Raw genomic sequence first — 22,468 nt, forward strand, 5'->3', positions numbered from 1 at the left:
AACAAAAAAAAAAATTAAATAGGCTTTCTATGGCCCACTATTTGTGAGAGAGATGGCACGCTCAGGGCTGGCTGGCACAGATGGCACGCTCAGGACTGGCACACAAGCCCAGAGGCCAATATTAATCTCCCTTTTTTTCTGGGAGAATTTATAAAACCAAAAAAATATTTAAATAGGCTTTCTATGGCCCACTATTTGTGAGAGAGATGGCACGCTCAGGACTGGCACAGATGGCACGCTCACAACTGGCACACAAGCCCAGAGGCCAATATTAATCTCCCTTTTTTCAGGGAAAATTTATAAAACAAAAAAAAAAATTAAATAGGCTTTCTATGGCCCACTATTTGTGAGAGAGATGGCACGCTCAGGGCTGGCACAGATGGCACGCTCAGGACTGGCACACAAGCCCAGAGGCCAATATTAATCTCCCTTTTTTTCAGGGAGAATTTATAAAACCAAAAAAAAAAATAAATAGGCTTTCTATGGCCCACTATTTGTGAGAGAGATGGCACACTCAGGACTGGCACACAAGCCCAAAGGCCAATATTAATCTCCCACTGTATTTTTATCAGGGAGAATTTATACACCCCACAAAAAAAAATACAGAAAAATGAAAAGGCTTTCTATGGCCCACTATGTGAGAGAGATGGCACACACAGGGATGGCACTCTAGCAGAAATGCCAAATTGCCAATCTTAATCTCCCACCAAAAAAAAAAAAAAAAAAAAAAACAGGGAATGTCCTACAATTACTATCTCCCTGCCTGCAGTAATCTCAGCCAGGTATGGCAGGCAGCTACTATCTCCCTGCCTGCAGTAATCTCAGCCAGGTATGGCAGGCAGCTACTATCTCCCTGCCTGCAGTAATCTCAGCCAGGTATGGCAGGCAGCAATAAGGAGTGGACTGATGCACAAATGAAATAAAAAGTGTGGACAAACAAAAAAGATAGCTGTGCAGAAAGGAAGGAACAAGAGGATTTGTGCTTTGAAAAAAGCAGTTGGTTTGCACAGCGGCGTACACACAGCAATGCAGCTATCAGGGAGCCTTCTAGGGCAGCCCAATGAGCTACAGCGCTGAGGGGAAAAAAAAAAAAAAAAAAACTTCCACTGTCCCTGCACACCGAGGGTGGTGTTGGACAGTGCAAATCGCTGCAGCACAAGCGGTTTTGTGGTTAATGGACCCTGCCTAACGCTATCCCTGCTTCTGACAAAGCGGCAGCAACCTCTCCCTAAGCTCAGATCAGCAGCAGTAAGATGGCGGTCGGCGGGAACGCCTCTTTATAGCCCCTGTGACGTCGCAGACAGCAAGCCAATCACTGCAATGCCCTTCTCTAAGATGGTGGGGACCAGGACCTATGTCATCACGCTGCCCACACTCTGCGTTTACCTTCATTGGCTGAGAAATGGCGCTTTTCGCGTCATTGAAACGCGACTTTGGCGCGAAAGTCGCGTACCGCATGGCCGACCCCGCACAGGGGTCGGATCGGGTTTCATGAAACCCCGACTTAGCCAAAAGTCGGCGACTTTTGAAAATGTTCGACCCGTTTCGCTCAACCCTATTGCACATACATGTCCACTACTCCATTCACTTTTATGGGCCTATGTTGGCAGTATTGTACATACATGACCACTACTCCATTCACTTCTATGGGCCTATGAGATCAGTATTGCACATACATGATCACTACTTCTATGGGCCTTTGAGATCGGTATTGTGCATACATGACCACTATTACATTCACTACCGTAGGCCTATAAGAGCAGTATTGTGCATATATGACCACTACTATGGGCCTATGTTGGCAGTATAATGCATACATGACCACTACTCCATTCACTTCTATGGGCCTATGTTGGCAATATTTTGCATACATGACCATTACTCCATTCACTTCTATGGGCCTATGAGAGCAGTATTTTGCATACATGACCAGTACGCCATTCACTTCTATGGGCCTATGAGAGCAGTATTTTGCATACATGACCACTACTTCATTCACTTCTATGGGCCTATGTTGGCAATATTTAGCATACATGACCATTACTCCATTCACTTCTATGCGCCTATGAGAACTGCATTGTGCATACATGACCACAACTGCATTAACTTCTATGGGCCTAAGTTGGCAATATTTTGCATACATGACCATTACTCCATTCACTTCTATGGGCCTATGAGAGCAGTATTTTGCATACATGACCACTACTCCATTCACTTCTATGGGCCTAAGTTGGCAATATTTTGCATACATGACCATTACTCCATTCACTTCTATGGGCCTATGAGATCAGTATTGTGCATACATGACCACTACTCCATTCACTTCTATGGGCCTAAGTTGGCAATATTTAGCATACATGACCATTACTCCATTCACTTCTATGGGCCTATGAGAGCAGTATTGTGCATACATGACCACTACTCCATTCACTTCTATGGGCCTAAGTTGGCAATATTTTGCATACATGACCATTACTCCATTCACTTCTATCGGCCTAAGTTGGCAATATTTAGCATACATGACCATTACTCCATTCACTTCTATGGGCCTATGAGAGCTGTATTTTGCATACATGACCACTACTCCATTCACTTCTATGGGCCTATGAGAGCAGTATTTTGCATACATGACCATTACTCCATTCACTTCTAAGGGACTATGAGAGCAGTATTGCACATACATGACCACTACTCCATTCACTTATATGGGCCTATGAGAGCAGTATTGTGCATACATGACCACTACTCCATTCACTTCTATGGGCCTATGGGAGCAGTATTTTGCATACATGACCATTACTCCATTCACTTCTATGGGCCTATGAGAGCAGTATTGTGCATAGATGACCACTACTCCATTCACTTCTATGGGCCTATGGGAGCAGTATTTTGCATACATGACCACAACTCCACTCACTTCTATGGGCCTATAAGAGCAGTATTTTGTATACATGACCACTACCCCATTCACTTCTATGGGCCTATGGGAGCAGTATTTTGCATACATGACCACTACCCCATTCACTTCTATGGGCCTATAAGAGCAGTATTTTGTATACATGACCACTACCCCATTCACTTCTATGGGCCTATGAGAGCAGTATTGTGCATACATGACCACTACTCCATTCACTTCTATGGGCCTATGAGAGCAGTATTTTGCATACATGACCATTACTCCATTCACTTCTAAGGGACTATGAGAGCAGTATTGCACATACATGACAACTACTCCATTCACTTATATGGGCCTATGAGAGCAGTATTGTGCATACATGACCACTACTCCATTCACTTCTATGGGCCTATGGGAGCAGTATTTTGCATACATGACCACTACCCCATTCACTTCTATGGGCCTATGGGAGCAGTATTTTGCATACATGACCACTACCCCATTCACTTCTATGGGCCTATAAGAGCAGTATTTTGTATACATGACCACTACCCCATTCACTTCTATGGGCCTATGAGAGCAGTATTGTGCATACATGACCACTACTCCATTCACTTATATGGGCCTATGAGAGCAGTATTTTGCATACATGACCATTACTCCATTCACTTCTAAGGGACTATGAGAGCAGTATTGCACATACATGACAACTACTCCATTCACTTATATGGGCCTATGGGAGCAGTATTTTGCATACATGACCACTACCCCATTCACTTCTATGGGCCTATAAGAGCAGTATTTTGTATTCATGACCACTACCCCATTCACTTCTATGGGCCTATGGGAGCAGTATTTTGCATACATGACCACTACCCCATTCACTTCTATGGGCCTATAAGAGCAGTATTTTGTATTCATGACCACTACCCCATTCACTTCTATGGGCCTATGAGCGCAGTAGTTTGCATGCGTAATCACCACACTCACTTTAGTTGAGGCTTTCAATAATTCTCAGCATGGAAATGCCACTACTGCCCCTTGTGGCCAAAGACAGCATAACAAATAAAAGATTTTCCATCCGTTTTTTTTATTAAAATATCTTGAAAAACACTTTTATTCCTTATAATAAAAATCGGATGCTCACAATAAATCCAAGTATGATGTAGCTTCCTACACGTTTCAGACAGAAAAGAAGCCCTTAATCATGGTACTCCCTGTTCTCGCAATGGGTAGTGGTCCCACCTTTGGACTTCCGCTGATACCCAATCATCTATCCGATCAGTGGGTGTTTGCCATCCCCAGCGATCAGCTGATTGGAGTCGCTGCAGTGTAGCGGAAGCAGCACAGCGCCTCACATTATGTCGTGGCCATGAGTGGTACTGCAAGCTCCATCTTATTCCCTTGTATGGCAGAGATCTTGGAGGATCCTTTACGGCCACATTACAATATGTGAAGTTGTGCCACTTCTGATGGCCCCTTCAATCAGTTCATCGCTGAGGATATCAGGAATCAGACCCCATAATCTGATATTGATGACCTATCCTGAGGACACTGGACACATCTAGCTGCCCCCATCAGGATGAAACAGCAGATTTGACAAACTCCATTTAATTGAAAAAAAATAAAACGTAAAAGTGAAGAAGAAAATTTACACAGGCTTGGACTGGCCGACGGGAGAACAGGGGAATCCTCCGGTGGGCCACCACCCTCTTACATGAGCAGTACGTGGCACAGTATGCTTCACTGTTATACACATTTGTGACTGAGGATAATATCACATGTGAATGTAGCAGAAAAGTGGGGTCCTTGAGCTGATTACTGGTGGGCCCTTGGCTCCCCAATCCAAGTACTTATAGGGTTATTCCCAAACAATCCCGTTATTCCCTAACCAAGATAACTTGCTGATAAATGATTGCTGGGGGTCCAAGATAGCATCAGCCCCATCCTGAATAAAGTGGAGGTGTTCATGTGTGGCCTCAGCTCCATTCATGGACTATGAGGCTGCCCTGTCCTCGGCATTCCTATAGTCAATGAATGGAGTGAATGCCGTGCATGTGTTCCTGATCGATTCCGGGTTGATTTAAACAGTTCTATTCTTGGAGTTCTAGAGCCCTGATCTCGGGATCGCTGGGTGTCCCAGCGGTCGGACCACCAGCGATCAGGGAGATATTCTGATTCCTATGGGATAGGATATGACTTGCCTTTTTTAGGATTAACCCTTTAATTCCAATTCTCCTATTAGAAGCAATGGCATTAATCAATCAATCGGATTATTCATACATGTTATATATATATATATATATTTTTTTTTAATCAAATGTTTGTGAGAAGTGAATGGGACGACTGACACTAGAGCGAGACATTATACACACTCCGTCCAAGGAAAGGATCAGGTCATTTCAGGCAATCTCCTACCGAGCCAATGGACACATGTGTCTGTCAGATGCTATCAACATGGCGGTCTGGATAAGATTTCAAACGGATTTCTACGGATTTACTCAAAATAACCAGATTCCAGCTTCTAGTTTTTAATATTTTTTTTAATTACATTTATTTTAGTGCAAATTAAAAAAATAAAAGCGCTGACCTGGAACTTTTCTACTGTATCATGTGAAAAAGGGACAAAAAAGGCAAATACCCCAAGACGCCCGCCACGTAACTGCCTCAATATGACAGATCTGGGCAGTCAAAGCGGGAGCTCAGGGCTGGTGCCATCAACTGGTTACACAGGAGCCGGGGCCCAGTGCACCAGTGGGGCCCTCTGGGATCTGTGTGTACTGTGTGTGTATGGAGCGGGGTCAGGAGCCGTATGGTACAGCCAGCATCCCGGAGCCAGCTCTGATCACTGCTGATTATTCCCCTAGATGCTGCTGTCAATGGTGACACGTCTGCCATCTTTGTACACCTATGAGGTCCAACCGGTCCCAGGTCTTCAGAACAGAACGTTAATTTTGCAATATTATGATATTCCAGTGTATTATACAGCTTCAAGACTCCCACAAGGCTAATAAAAAATTCTAATAATGCAATAAAATATAAAAATAATAATAAATAAATAATAAAATGTTATAATATTTATCCCAGACAGTAAAGGTAATAAAAAATGGCAGAAAGTTTTTTTGGGTCATTTTGCCCCTCCCAAAAATAAAAAAGTCTTATGGATCCAAACATGGTATAAAAAAAAAATCATACATACAACTTCACAAAAAAATAAAAAAAGTTACTTGTCATGGGAGGTGGTAAGAAAAAAAAGGAATATGAAAAGGGGCCCACGGGAATTGGTCACCCAAGGGCCTACTTAATCCGGAGTTATTCAGGGCACTGTTTGGCGGTACAGTCTAGCCCCTGTGTAGAGCTGTAAAGTCTAGTCTACCTGTGTGGGCGCTATTATTTAGGAGCTGTATGGCAGAATTATGTGGGTGCATTATAGCCATATTATCTGGGTACTTAGTAAAGTAGTAAAACGGTGTTACAGTACAGGTACAGTACATCTGCAGTGTATGGTGCTGTTATTTTAGTACCGTATGACGGTATTATCTAGACACACTTTCTTGAGTATGTTAAAGGGCTATTCCTATTCTTTAACCCCCCCCCCTCTAATATCCACCGGTGATAGCCGACCATAGCGCATGACTACGTCCAGCAGTCCCATAGCGAAAGACCGAAGCAGCAGTGTGCATGCGCGGTCACCACTCAATTCGGATGGTTAGTTGTGGCCCCCACCGATCCACAACGTATCGCCTATCTTTTAGACTGCCGATAACTTCTAATGTTGGGAATAACCCTCCAGTTGTGTTATATGTATGGCGGCATTATTTCAGGTCTGTATCGCGACGAGATTTCAGCATTGTATGGCGGTATTATTCTTCGCACTAGTGTCTTGTGACAACTTCTTCTGGATCTTTACTGCTAGACAGGGTATATTATCCTTATAATGGTTGAATCAGGCATGTACGGTGCAAAAACGTGGGCACTGTGATGCAATATTATATGGCGGTTGTATTACTTGGATACCATATGGCTGTATTATGTTTTTTTTTTTTCTTTTGTAGCATCCATAGCAGTCAGGACCCCCCAAAATAATCCAAATGACCCAACACTGGACATAACTATTCAGAATGTCCATTTGGGATGTTAGACGAGACCCCCTCAGGTCTCCTTATTGTCATCAGCCGAGTCTTCAGAGTTGTTGATGTTGGAGATAAGACGCCAGTCCTTCCAGTACAGATTGTACCAGCAACCACTGGTTTCCTACTGAATAGGAAAACCGACAGAACTGAAGAAGCGAGCGACAATATCTGATGTGGTTTTAATTATCCTTTGAGCTTGCATTATAAAACCCGGCTTCGTCATCAGCGGGTTTCAGTCTGAACTCCCCTTTTATCTGCATTTCTTATATCACTGATGTAGCAGAGATGAGTTAGTCATTTGGCGATATCATGATGCGTTATCTGTAGTTTTGCATAGGACTGCACGTAAAGTTTCAGAATATGTAATGTCAGAATGACTGGGTGTCCAGGCGTATCCGGAGAGTGGGAACTATATGGCGGTTTTATGTGGGCACTCTATGTAGTATTAGTTAAAGTATATACCTGTGCTTTATTATTATTATTATTATTTATTATTATAGCGCCATTTATTCCATGGCGCTTTACATGTGAAAAGGGGTATATACATAATAAGAAGAGCTGCTGTGCTTTGCTATTATTTAAAGGGCTATCCCCATCATAGCAAGCTATCCCCTATCTGTAGGACATAGCATAACTTGCTGATCGCAAGGCGCCAACGACCCCAAGAATGGGGCTCTGAATGAGGGGCATCCGCTCTCTTCATTGTCTGTTGCCTCCAGAGAAAGCGAGCACAGCACCATCACTATTTCGCCCAGCCCCATAAAAAATAAAAGGAGTGGAGGTCAATCAATCGGCCCTGATTCAGGGGTATTTGGGAAGTCCCACCGGACAGACATCTAGCAATTAAAAAGTTCTGCCATATCCTACAGATAAGAGATAGCTTTATATTTTGGGAATAAGTCAATGATGTATGGTGGTGTTATTTGGGCACAGAATAGCCGTATTATGTGGGAAACATATGGCAGTGTTATATAGTACAGTATTATTCAAATGCTATATTGATATATTATAAGGCATTGGAAATATGTGTTATGTTTATTTACAACTGTCTCTTATATAGCACCATCATATTTCAGTGTTTTTTTTAGACATTGCCGTCACACACAGTAAGTGGGGCTCACAATCTAAATTCCCTACCAGTAAGTGTAAGGAGTACGGAAAGAAATCGGAGAACACACAAGCAATTGTAGCATTGTGTGGGTAATATATGGCAGTGTTATACAGGCATTATATGGTAGAATTATGTAAAGACTATGTGAGTGATATTATTGAGAAATGGAAGGTACCGCAGCAACGCGGCCATAAAGTGGAGACCCCGTAACATTACAGAGCAGGGGGCTGAGAAGCATAGGACAGAAAGTGCCCAACGCTTTGCTGACTCCATAACTGCAGATCTCCTCTGGTATTAACATCAGCACAAGCACTGCGCCCCCGCCAGGAGCTTCATGGCCGAGCAGCTGCATGCAGCCTTACATCACCAAGCACAACGTCGAGCGATGGATGGAGTGGTATGAGGCCGCCACCACTGGACTCTGTGTTCTGTGCAGTGACTGATCACACTTCTCTATCTGTGTCAGATGGACGGGTCTTGGTTTGGTGAATGCCAGGAGAACATTACCCACCTGACTGCATTGTGCCAATGGGGGGAGGAGGAGGGATAACACTATGGGAAGGGAGGATTCGGGGGTCGACTGAGGCCCTTTTGTTCGAATTAAGAAAAGTCTTAATTCTTCATTACAAAACAGTTTAGTCAATTGTAGCTTCCAACTTTCGGGTAACAGTTTGGGGAAGGCCCTTTTCTGTTCCCCATGATTGTGTCCAGTGCAGGAGGTCCATAAAGGCATGGATGGGGGAGTTTGGTGCCGAAAAATCTGACCGGCCACACAGAGCCCGGACCTCAGCCCCATCCAACATCTTTGGGAAGAACTAGATCGGAGATTATGAGCTCGGCCTGTCCTCCAACATCAGTGTCTGACCTCACAAATGCTATTCTGGATGAATGGGCAAAAATTCCCACAGACACCGACTCCATATTTATGTCTATGAATGTCTATGGAGGTCATAAAACTGACTCCATATTAATGTCTATGGATGTCTATGGAGGTCAGAAAACTGACTCCATATTTATGTCCATGGATGTCTATGGAGGTCATAAAACTGACTCCATATTAATGTCTATGGATGTCTATGGAGGTCAGAAAACTGACTCCATATTTATGTCCATGGATGTCTATGGAGGTCATAAAACTGACTCCATATTAATGTCTATGGAGGTCATAAAACTGACTCCATATTAATGTCTATGGATGTCTATGGAGGTCAGAAAACTGACTCCATATTTATGTCTATGGATGTCTATGGAGGTCAGAACACTGACTCCATATTAATGTCTATGGATGTCTATGGAGGTCAGAACACTGACTCCATATTAATGTCTATGGATGTCTATGGAGGTCATAAAACTGACTCCATATTAATGTCTATGGATGGCTATGGAGGTCATAAAACTGACTCCATATTAATGTCTATGGATGTCTATGGAGGTCATAAAACTGGCTCCATATTAATGTCTATGGATGGCTATGGAGGTCATAAAACTGACTCCATATTAATGTCTATGGATGTCTATGGAGGTCATAAAACTGGCTCCATATTAATGTCTATGGATGGCTATGGAGGTCATAAAACTGACTCCATATTTATGTCTATGGATGTCTATGGAGGTCAGAAAACTGACTCCATATTAATGTCTATGGATGTCTATGGAGGTCAGAAAACTGACTCCATATTTATGTCTATGGATGTCTATGGAGGTCAGAACACTGACTCCATATTAATGTCTATGGATGTCTATGGAGGTCATAAAACTGACTCCATATTAATGTCTATGGATGTCTATGGAGGTCATAAAACTGACTCCATATTTATGTCCATGGATGTCTATGGAGGTCATAAAACTGACTCCATATTAATGTCTATGGATGTCTATGGAGGTCAGAAAACTGACTCCATATTTATGTCTATGGATGTCTATGGAGGTCAGAACACTGACTCCATATTAATGTCTATGGATGGCTATGGAGGTCAGAAAACTGACTCCATATTTATGTCCATGGATGTCTATGGAGGTCATAAAACTGACTCCATATTAATGTCTATGGAGGTCATAAAAGCCCCTGTAGGTGAAATGTGTAGGTGGTACATAGTTTTGTCCATATAGTGTATGAATAAAGGGTTTTCAATGAGTCGTTGAGAGCTGACTAAAATGCTTGAGGGTGAAACACCCGCGAGTCACATTCATGAGCTGGACGTTCAGTGTCTCAGGCGTCTACATCAGCAAAAGAAAATAATCAGCGCCTGTAAGAAAAAGGAGAAGCGGCCATGAGGAAGTGAGAGTTTATGAGCCAGCACATCGGTGTTGGGCAATAAGGCCGAGGCCTGTCTCAACTTGTATGACTGACTACTGAGATAACAAAGCCTGGATTAGACAGGTTGTGTCACCATGACGATGGGCATGTGGACATAATGGAGGGTCTGCAGCACGGGGCCCCTCTAGGAGCCAAAGAGCCACGTCACTGTGGTAGACCAGTCATACCTACTATTACATGGTCGGCCATTTATAGGAATGGCCTCATGTATAACTACATTTCCTGGCAGTGAAGCTTTGTGTGGCTGTGCAGGGGCTTTGACTTGTGTGTGGGCTCCGATACTGAACGGTATATGGTATTTAGTACATCACCCATAGGGGGTCTATGACTGAAATAACCCGTCTGATTATCTCTTTTTCATTAGGTCAGCATAGCTCCTGCAAAACAGAAATCAAAGTTGACGCATTGCTTTGGTAAGAATATCTGCTAGCTATATATATATATAATTAATCCATTGTGTCCTGCAATGTTGCTTATATCTGATGTACAGCGGTCCTAAAGCCGCCCTCATCATCCTCACTGGGCTTCTTATTCATACCCTGGTCTCCTATTGTGAAATGATGTCTAGAAGACACCGTGGGGACACGCCATATTATCAGATCTATATACAGACCCTCAAATACAGGACGCAGCCAACGTGCCCCCAACTCACGCATCTGAATCATCACCACTGTATCGACAGGACATCTGCTCCCTGTAAAAACACATCCGAGTGACCGTGCTCCTCAACCTGAAAAGCCACAGTGCCCCCAGAATATGAAAAGCTACAGTGTCCCCAACAATATGAAAAAACACTGTGCCCCAGAATATGAAAAGCTACGATGCCCCCAAAATATGAAAATCCACAGTGCCCCCACAAAGTGAAAAGCCACAGTGCCCCCACAATGTGAAAAGCCACAGTGCCCCCACAATGTGAAAAGCCACAGTGCCCCCACAATATGAAAAGCCACAGTGCTCCCACAATGTGAAAAGCCACAGTGCTCCCACAATATGAAAAAACACAGTGCCCCCACAATGTGAAAAGCCACAGTGCTCCCACAATATGAAAAAACACAGTGCCCCCACAATGTGAAAAGCCACAGTGCCCCCACAATGTGAAAAGCCACAGTGCCCCCACAATGTGAAAAGCCACAGTGCCCCCACAATGTGAAAAGCCACAGTGCTCCCACAATATGAAAAAACACAGTGCCCCCACAATGTGAAAAGCCACAGTGCCCCCACAATGTGAAAAGCCACAGTGCCCCCACAATGTGAAAAGCCACAGTGCCCCCACAATGTGAAAAGCCACAGTGCCCCCACAATATGAAAAAACACAGTGCCCCCACAATGTGAAAAGCCACAGTGCCCCCACAATATGAAAAAACACAGTGCCCCCACAATGTGAAAAGCCACAGTGCCCCCACAATATGAAAAGCCACAGTGCCCCCACAATGTGAAAAGCCACAGTGCCCCCACAATGTGAAAAGCCACAGTGCCCCCACAATGTGAAAAGCCACAGTGCTCCCACAATGTGAAAAGCCACAGTGCCCCCACAATGTGAAGTCACATCTATCTATCTATCTATCTATCTATCTATCTATCTATCTATCTATCTATCTATCTATCTATCTATCTATCTATCTATCATCTATCTATCTATCTATCATCTATCTATCTATATATTATCTATCTATCTATCTATCTATCTATCTATCTATCTATCTATCTATCATCTATCATCTATCTATCTATCATCTATCTATCTTTCTATTATCTATCTATCTATCTATCTATCTATCTATCTATCTATCTATCTATCTATATATATATTATCTATCTATCATCTAGCTGTTATCTATCTATCTATCTATCTATCTATCTATCTATCTATCATCTATCTATTATCTATCTATCTATCTATCTATCTATCTATCTATCTATCTATCATCTATCTATCTATCTATCTATCTATCTATCTATCTATCATCTATCTATCTATCATCTATCTATCTTTCTATTATCTATCTATCTATCTATCTATCTATCTATCTATCTATCTATCTATCTATCTATATATATATTATCTATCTATCATCTAGCTGTTATCTATCTATCTATCTATCTATCTATCTATATATATATTATCTATCTATCTATCATCTAGCTGTTTATCTATCTATCTATCTATCTATCTATCTATCTATCTATCTATCATCTATCTATCTATCTATCTATCTATCTATCTATCTATCTATCTATCTTTCTATTATCTATCTATCTATCTATCTATCTATATATATATTATCTATCTATCATCTAGCTGTTATCTATCTATCTATCTATCTATCTATCTATCTATATATATATTATCTATCTATCTATCATCTAGCTGTTTATCTATCTATCTATCTATCTATCTATCTATCTATCTAGAGACACTGAACCATCCTGCACATCTTTTTACTCAACTCTACTGTCTGTTTATCATTATATTTGCACCATTTTTACTAAAATCCCTTTATATTTTCACCAGTTATCAATGCGTTATCTCAAAGATATTTTTTTCAAGCCAGCGACCAAAAGGATCTTCAGGGATGGGTTGATGCCTTAAACGCAGCAAGTAAAATCACAGTAAGTAACAATAATGACTTCTTAATAACTTGTGTATGTTCTATGAAAGGTTGGGGTCATCCATTATAATGTAGCATCTAGGGGTCTCCATAATGTCACGTATTAGCTTTGGCATTTCAGGATTTTCAGCATAATATTGGTTCATTTTGTGATGTTATTCCAATTTCTGTAATTTGTGATGTGGATTTTTTGGGTTGCCTCTCATTTTTCTGATACATGTATATATCTCAGCATGTGCACAGCTTATGAGATAGATCCTATGTCTACCTCGTGCCAGTCTGCAGCAGTAAAGCCACATCAAATATGTATTTGTGACTTTATTTTGGAAAATTGATGCTAAGGTATTTCTGAGGACTGAAGTGTTAGTTGTATCTCATTATCTATTATCTATTTTGCAAATCTCTGAGATAATTTGCTAAACTGCATTCCAGGATATAATTAGAGCAAGATGCCGCATGATAAACAGCATTTTCTTTTCAGTATCGAAATTTCTACATCTGTAGCCCTTATTATTTCATTGTGTCGGCATTGTGTGTGGCCAATCTTTAATATTAAACGGAATGTGTTATCAGAAAGTGATGTATTCTTTAAATCAGGTGTTTATGTTACATGTATTTATTTAAAGAAAATAAAGCAGAAATAGTGTTTTTTATATCCATATCACAATCTTTATTAAAACAAAATTAATAATCTTTACATTTTCATGATGGGTATAATTAGACTCATTTTTTCTGTCTTTTCAAATAGAGTTTTCAGCAGGCTCTTTATCATCAGAGGTAGGATTAGAATGACAGGTAACACCTCTATACACTGCTGATAGCACAGAATCCACCAATCACAATAGGCATTATCACAGCTGATCCTGCTCCCCCTCCTTTTGTAATGACCTTAGCACACGCTCATTCGATGCTTTAATACAAAAGATAAGGTTCTGACCATTGCTGCTAATGTACATGTATTGTTTCCTGAAACAACAGGACGTTAGACTCTAAAGAAGCCCCAGTGGCCGGTGTGAAAATTGCAAGATTTGTAATTTTTAATACAGACTGTGATATTGAAAAAAACACATTGCCAAATTTATTAAAACATGCATTTAACATACCTGATTTAAGCAATAGGTAGTTTTCTGATTACACATTCAAGTCTTCTTTTAAAGTCTGTATAATGTGTTATGTGATAGTTCTTGTCACGCCGACATCTCGCGCGGGTAGTAAGCGCCACCCTACTCACTATGGTCACTGCTCTGCTTCTCCCAGTCTCGGTTCATCTCCCTGAACTGCCTCTTGCAGCATTTCCAGCTTTGCTGCATCATACTGCTGCTGGTGAGTTTCCATTTGGCCATAGTGAGGCATGGCCAGACTCTGCAGGAATTTAACTGCTTATATCCGGCAGAGTCTGGTTTCCATAGCCAATCCCTAAGCACCCAGGTGATTTGTCAGGCAGCGCATCCCACCACTCCTTTTCTGAACCTAGGTTGCTTGTCTCTAGTTCCTGTTTGTGCTTGTTTGTTCTGTCTCTCCTGTTATTGACCCGGCTTGTTTGCCGTTTATCCTGATTTCTACGCTCCTGACCTCGGCTACGTGTATTGATCCTGTGCTACCTGCCCTGACCTCGAATTGTCTGATCACATCTTTGGCTTGGCCCCCATGTTCCTCACACCCATGCCCTCCGGTCAGCTGCTATAGACTGACCAGAGTGATACCTGGTGACTACCTGCGGCAAAGGCTATCCTCACCTTCACAGACTCTAGTGAAGACCCAATAGTCACTTAGTCAGGCCCCTCCAGGGTAAGCCTGGCCTATGGCGCAGTCAGTCCACACCTATCAGCGTTGCAGTTCTCAAGAACTGAAACTGGTCATAGATGGACTCATGGGTTTTAGACAAAGTCGGGTCTTGGGAAAAATTTAAAGTGGGACATCAAATGCTAACATATCATAGGAACTTTTAGGGTGCACAAAAGCCGATGTCATACTGTTAAACAACTGTATATAAGTCATTCAGGGCTCGTTTACCGTCCGCTTTACACAAGCTGACGAAGAAGGATGGGGGCAGAATGATAGCTAATGCCATTTTTCTGTCCCCATACATATTGTGTAATCAGCAGCACATGTCCTAGTTACATCGGGGAATGTGCTGCCAACAATGATAATTTTTATTCTCGCATAAACGACCCACTTACCTAATGAATGGGCGTTTATTTGGCGATTGTCTAGTGCTTCCAGCATTTCTAAATGTGGATGATACACACACTGTAGACTCACATATGCCAAAACACACTCACACACCGTTAACTCACACATACCAAACACACACACACTGTAAACTCACACATACCAAACACACACACACACTGTAAACTAACACATACTAAACACACACACACTGTAAACTAACACATACCAGACACACACTGTAAACTAACACATACCAAACACACACACACTGTAAACTCACACATACCAAGCCCACACACACAATGTAAACTCACACGTACCAAACACACACACACTATAAACTCACACATACCAAACCCACACACACAATGTAAACACACACACAATGTAAACTCACGCCTACCAAACACACACAATGTAAACACACATACCAAACACACACCCACACAATGTAAACTCACACACGTACCAAACACACACACACCGAACACACACACACACACATTGTAAACTCACACATACCAAACACACACAATGTAAACTCACACGTACCAAACACACACATACCAAACACACACACACACTGTAAACTCGCACATGCCAAACACACACACACACACCGTAAACTAACACATACCAAACCCACACACACAATGTAAACACACACACACACACACACAATGTAAACTCACGCCTACCAAACACACACAATGTAAACACACACACACAATGTAAACTCACACACGTACCAAACACACACACACCGAACACACACACACACACACACACACACACACACACACACACACACACTGTAAACTCACACATACCAAACACACACACACTGTAAACTAACACATACCAAACACACACACAATGTAAACTCACATGTACCAAACACACACATACCGAACACACACACACACTGTAAACTCACACATGCCAAACACACACACACCGTAAACTAACACATACCAAACACACACGCATGTACCAAACACACACACACACCGAACACACACACACTCACACTTAACAAACATACACACTGTAAACTCACACATGCCAAACATACACACTGTATATTATACATACTGTATGATACACACAGTACAACACACACACACTGTATGTTATAACTATACATGCTATGCTATACTCCTGTACTATTGATATATGGAAAAATATTAAGTAAAATAAAACTACGGTTATGCTTTAGCGTAAGCTTGTCTGGGAGAAATACTTTGCGCGCCACTAAAAATGTTTTCACCCCAGCTGCACCCTTTTTCGACCACACCACTCCCACAATCCGTCCACGGGGAAAACCTTCCTGTAAACACTGCAATCCAAGATGTGGTGGGAGGATTTGAGTGGGCCGAGATTTGCCAACTCTTCAGGGTCTTCCCCCCCCCCCCCCCCCTGAGAACCTCCTGGACATTCCTGAGCAATTGACTTATATGATTAGGTAGTTCCCGAGTTGATGTCAGTGGTGTCACCTTGTCATGGTGTTTCCACGTGGGATCACAGGTCCATTTAGACGGGACAATATCGGCCCCTTAACGAGCACCGATCGACTGTCCGCAAGGCAATCTGCACTCGTTTACTGGTCTGTATGAAGGCTGGTGAATTTGGGAACAGAGTGATCCATTAATACTATCGTTCCGCCCCTATACAGTATTATTGTATCAGCAGCACATCCACGTGGCGAAGTGCTGCCGAGAATAATTTTTTTTTAATGCCGGCATAAACGATCTGATCGTGGGATCGTCACTATGTTTTGGGACTAGTGTTCTTGCAATGCTTGTTTGCAGATTATCAGCTCATCTAAATGGACCTTATGACCATATATATATATATACCGTATTTTTGTCTTACGCTATAAGGCAGGGCACGCTACTGCCAGGTACAGAAAGGTACATCGGTAAGGTCAGACAAGACAAGAAATGTCATAGGAAGAGGGAAAAAGTTGAAGTTTATATATCGGATGGGTTGAAGTTCCCAGCAGCACAGAGAATTTCAGGAAAATCCCTTACTGATCATGCGGGAGGCAGAGACCTGTCCACTCCACGTGACAGTCCTTCATGTGACAGGGACCGTCGTGATGTGATGAGGAAACACAGAAAAGTGGAAGTGACGGCGTGGAGGGAAATCTTCACATTTACAACTATTTACACTCGTGTGCGATGTCTCACAAGCCGGTACACTCCGAACTATCAAGGCGGACTCCGCTCATAAAGTCAGGCTAGAAGTGATGTTTAACGAGAGCACAGGATTACTAGGTGTCACGTATATTGCCATAAACACGTAACGATGTGCCCTGAACATGTGCAGATGGGCCGAGGACACCATGGAGGAGAGGACCAACCACACATTTCCTCAGATCTTCCTAAAGTTACTTGTACACAAATCTGATTAATGAGGCCAAGAGACAGAAAACGTTCTGTCTGACTGTCCCATAGAATAAGCCACGCTCAATAAGCGTTAGTCACGAGCCCAGAACACTCGGCGCTGAGTTGCCATTGTGCTGACTACAGATAGGCCGCAGTCGCACCGTGCTAGTCCTTCACTTATTGGCAGTATTAATCGGATTTTTCTAAAGGTATGTTCATTCCCATCTGCAATATCCTCGCCCAATATGTAGTAGGAGTAATCAGAGGCGTAGTTAAGAGTTCAGCTCATGGGGACGAAACATCTGAGTGGGCACAAACTACTCATCCTGCTGATACCCCAATAATGAGCTGCTGCTGCCGTATGTGTCCCTATTACTGCCCCTGATACCCCAATACTGAGCCGCTGCTGCCGTATGTGTCCCTATTACTGCACCTGAGACCCCAATACTGAGCCGCTGCTGCCGTATGTGTCCCTATTACTGCACCTGATACCCCAATACTGAGCCGCTGCTGCTGTGTGTGACCCTATTACTGCACCTGATAGCCCAATACTGAGCCGCTGCTGCCGTATGTGTCCCTATTACTGCACCTGATACCCCAATACTGAGCCGCTGCTGCCGTATGTGTCCTTATTACTGCACCTGATACCCCAATACTGAGCCGCTGCTGCCGTATGTGTCCCTATTACTGCACCTGATACCCCAATACTGAGCCGCTGCTGCCGTATGTGTCCCTATTACTGCACCTGATACCCCAATACTGAGCCGCTGCTGCCGTATGTGTCCCTATTACTGCACCTGATACCCCAATACTGAGCCGCTGCTGCCGTATGTGTCCTTATTACTGCACCTGATACCCCAATACTGAGCCGCTGCTGCCGTATGTGTCCCTATTACTGCACCTGATACCCCAATACTGAGCCGCTGCTGCCGTATGTGTCCCTATTACTGCACCTGATAGCCCAATACTGAGCCGCTGCTGCCGTATGTGTCCTTATTACTGCACCTGATACCCCAATACTGAGCCGCTGCTGCCGTATGTGTCCTTATTACTGCACCTGATACCCCAATACTGAGCCGCTGCTGCCGTATGTGTCCCTATTACTGCACCTGATACCCCAATACTGAGCCGCTGCTGCCGTATGTGTCCCTATTACTGCACCTGCTGTGTGGTACAAAAACAGCGTGCCTATTAGTGCTGCCACATAGTAATGCCACAACTGTGCCACTTACAAAGTAAAATGCCTTCTTTGTGCTCTCTAGATGGTAAAAAGGAACTCTAGGATATATTTATGCCCTGTGCAGGTGCCCTAGATAACAGGGCCCACATTTTGCCCCCTAGAACGTAATAATGTCCCCTGTGTGCCACTTCGACAGTCACAATACCCTAAGTAGCCCTTATAACAATAAGTGTCCCCTTATCATTAATAATATCCCCTGAGACGTCTCCTGTACAACTCCCCTCTACACAATATGTCACCACATCTCCCTTATGCACAGTATGAAGTCCTCACAGCTCCCATCTATAAGGTATGATGTCCCTACAGCTTCACTGTAGACAGTATAATGCCCCCAAAACTATATCATGCCTCCACAGTATCCCCCACACTGTATGATGGCCCCGCAGTAGCCCCCACGCTGTTTGATGGCTCCTACATTGTACAATGTCCCCACTCTGTATGTATAATGGTCCACTCACTGTATGATGACCCCCCCCCGCAGTAGTCTCTAAACTGTACGATGGACTCAACACAGTAGTCCACACAGTATATTGGCACCCTTAGTAGCCACCACCCTGTAAGATGGCCCCCTTAATAGCTCTCACTCTGATGACCACATTAGAAGCCTCAATTCTGTAGGAAGGCCACCTTAATAGCCCCCTTGCTTTATCATGGCCACCTTAGTAGCCACCACCCTGTAAGATGGCCTCTTTTATAGCTCTCACTCTGATGACCACATTAGAAGCTCCAATTCTGTAGGAGGGCTACCTTATTAGCACCATGCCCATATAGTGACAGTTAGGTATCCATGGTTACGACCACTAACAACTAAGCTACTGCAATGCTCTGCACATGGGGTAAGCGACACAGTGAATAAGAAGAACTATACTACATCTCTAATTGGAGGAATTTGCTAATATTATTATACCTACTACATATTGGGATAGGGTCTTGGAGCTGGGAATACCCCTTTAATTCGAAAATCACTCAGGAGAGGAGGGAAATCTACAGGCTGTATTCCTAAAGGCCCTTTTACACAAGACAATTATCTGCAAAATTGTATAGGTAGTGCCTTTGATGTGGACTCCAGTGCTGAGCCTGCATCTTTCCCTTCATATGACAGCTGATTTAATCAGCCATCATGTGTCTTTAACAGCTGCTGGTGGATCGGTGCTCTACCCGCAGCTCTAAACCTGCTAGATCCCGCTGTCAATCACTGACAGCGGGATTTAACAATCGCCAGCCGGAAGGGGGTCACAAATTATGCACATCGGCGCCACTGTCACTTGATCATGGGGTGCCGATGGGTTTTCATGACAACTCAGGGTCTGCAGAACACCCCTGGGCCTCTCAATGTGAATCTCCTGTGAACGCCGGCTCGTGACCGACGTTCATAGATTGTGATTTTTTTATATGTGTAGCACAGGCGGTCTCAGATTCAAGTCTCCTAATGGGAATATTAAAGTCAGTCAAAAGTTTTAAAAAATATGAAGAAAATAAATCAAAAGTTCAAATCAACCACCTTTTGTCTTTTTGAAAATAAAACAATTTAAAAAAAAAATAACAAATTCCCATATTTGGTATCGCTGCGTTCAGAAATTTTAGATCTATCAAAATATTAAAAAATTCCATAATAATAAGAGATCAAAACATCCTATCTACCCCCAAATGGTATCAATAAAACGGTCAGCTCAAGCCACAAAAAATAATCCCACACCCAGCCCCAGATCCTTAAAAATGAAAACGCTATGGGTCTCGGAAAATGGCAACATAAGTGAAATTTTTTTTTATCTTACAAATTTCAGATTTATTTTTCACCACTTCAATAACAAAAAAATCCTCTACATGTTTGGTATCTGCGTACTCATACTGCCCTGAGGAATCATATTGTCAGGTCAGTTTTACCATATAGTGAAAATGGTAAGTAAAAAAACAAAAAACAACTGTGGAACTGCACTTTTTTTTGCAATTTCACCGCACTTGGACTTCTTTTTCCCTTTATACAGTACACTATATGGTAAAATCAATGGTGCCATTCAAAACTACAACTCATCTCGCAAAAAACAAGCCCTCATACGACTATATTGACAGAAAAATAAAAAAAAGTTACGAAAACGGAAAACTGCAAGGTCATGAACGTGTTAAATCATCGTTGTCTACAGCACATCTCCCCTTGTAAACATGGCCGAAATCATGTATGTTGAAAGAGGGCAGTATTGCAGTTTATCGAAAATGGGCTGGTGTAAACTGGCCTTGGCCTTCCAGAATTAAGGGTCTCTGCTTCTATGGTGGCAGTGTGGATCTCGGCATTGAGGCCGATGCTGTTATGGAGGCACTGTATCCATCTTTGTTAATAGGACTAAAGCCTAATTTAGACATTGGCCCCATCTGTAGTGGGGTATTCATCTGTTCTGTGCCAGGTTGCCATGAGTATGTCACATCCTCCTAGGACATCTCGGGTTAGGCGATCATTACGCATTGTGAATCGCAGGTCATCCCCATTTACCCTTTGTGTTTTGTTCCTCATATTAAATGGACTTTGTTTCCTTTGGCGCTGAAGAAGTTAACGGCTCTTTGTATGCTGGTTAGAGACATGCACCTCCATCACACAGGTGCTCCTGACCTGCTCATTTTCTCTCTCTATTAAACCTTGCCAGACTTTCTAATCCCGGCTTGTGAAAGTTTACTTCCTGGCTTGCTGGAGTTGGTGTGCTGAAGTTGGAGTTCGTAGTTGCTGCTGGAGATTGTCGCGTGCTGTTTTTGGGTGTATGCTTTCTCAATTATCCTATTCTCATTTGGTTTGTACATGCCCATCCTTCCCTTTATTCCTCCCTACCTTTGGTGAAGGTGAATGTTTTTGTATGTAAGTTGCTTTTTGTTATCCCTGTTTGTCTTGCATGTATATACACTAACATATCTGCCTCAGGCCTCCTGAGAAAGGGGGAGGGGAGAGTGTAGGACATTAACAGGAGCATAGTAAGGTCAGAGACTTAGGCCTCTCTACCTTTTAAGAGTACCCCTTAAAGTTAGGGATAGTTAGGGTCCCAGTTCCAGTGACAGTTTGAAGTCCCCCTCCATTACTAAAGACTGTCACAGCGTGACACAGGTACAACCCCGGAATTTTTGGTCTCTGAGGCGACTGATATCTCGGCACCATCTATGCCGCCGACTGTGGCTTGTTGTGTACCTGTTATGTGACATTATGTCTGTGTGGTCTGTTCTCTGCGTACAGCTGACCCACTTTCTCATACTAGTCTCAGAAACTAAACTGTGTGACTAAGTAGAGTAGAATTATTCTTCGTTTAAGTACGTGTTTCACTGACCAGTTTGCCGTATGTGCCAAGAAAGAGTCACGAAGTGTCTAGACACATTAGGCACCTACCTGAACCCTCAAAGTAGGGGTTGCCAACAGGTCTATCCGTCTACTGGATTACCCCAGAAGGTGGAGTCAAAGGGGTTACTTTGCTATGCTTCTATCTTAAATCTTATATGTTCCCTCCCCAACCCAGGGAGTTGTGAGGCTGAAGTGTTTAGGAAAACACTAACAAAACAGTCAGTGTTCACAGACAGGAATAAAAGAAAACTACAATCATACAAATACACTCACAAAACAACAGA

General features: G+C 42.8%; 1 protein-coding gene across 2 annotated transcripts in view; it reads left to right on the top strand.

The window, feature by feature from the left end:
- Positions 1–22,468, top strand: part of PLEKHA2 (pleckstrin homology domain containing A2) — a 127,440-nt gene that overhangs the window by 23,111 nt on the left and 81,861 nt on the right. For both annotated transcript variants that reach the window (XM_069766866.1, XM_069766865.1), the window contains exons 4-5: positions 10,822–10,870; positions 12,970–13,067. In XM_069766866.1, coding sequence (XP_069622967.1) covers positions 10,822–10,870; positions 12,970–13,067 — 147 coding nt within the window. The remainder of the gene's footprint in view (positions 1–10,821; positions 10,871–12,969; positions 13,068–22,468) is intronic.

This window comes from Ranitomeya imitator, chromosome 4 (genome assembly GCF_032444005.1).
Source record: "Ranitomeya imitator isolate aRanImi1 chromosome 4, aRanImi1.pri, whole genome shotgun sequence".
NCBI lineage: Eukaryota > Metazoa > Chordata > Amphibia > Anura > Dendrobatidae > Ranitomeya > Ranitomeya imitator.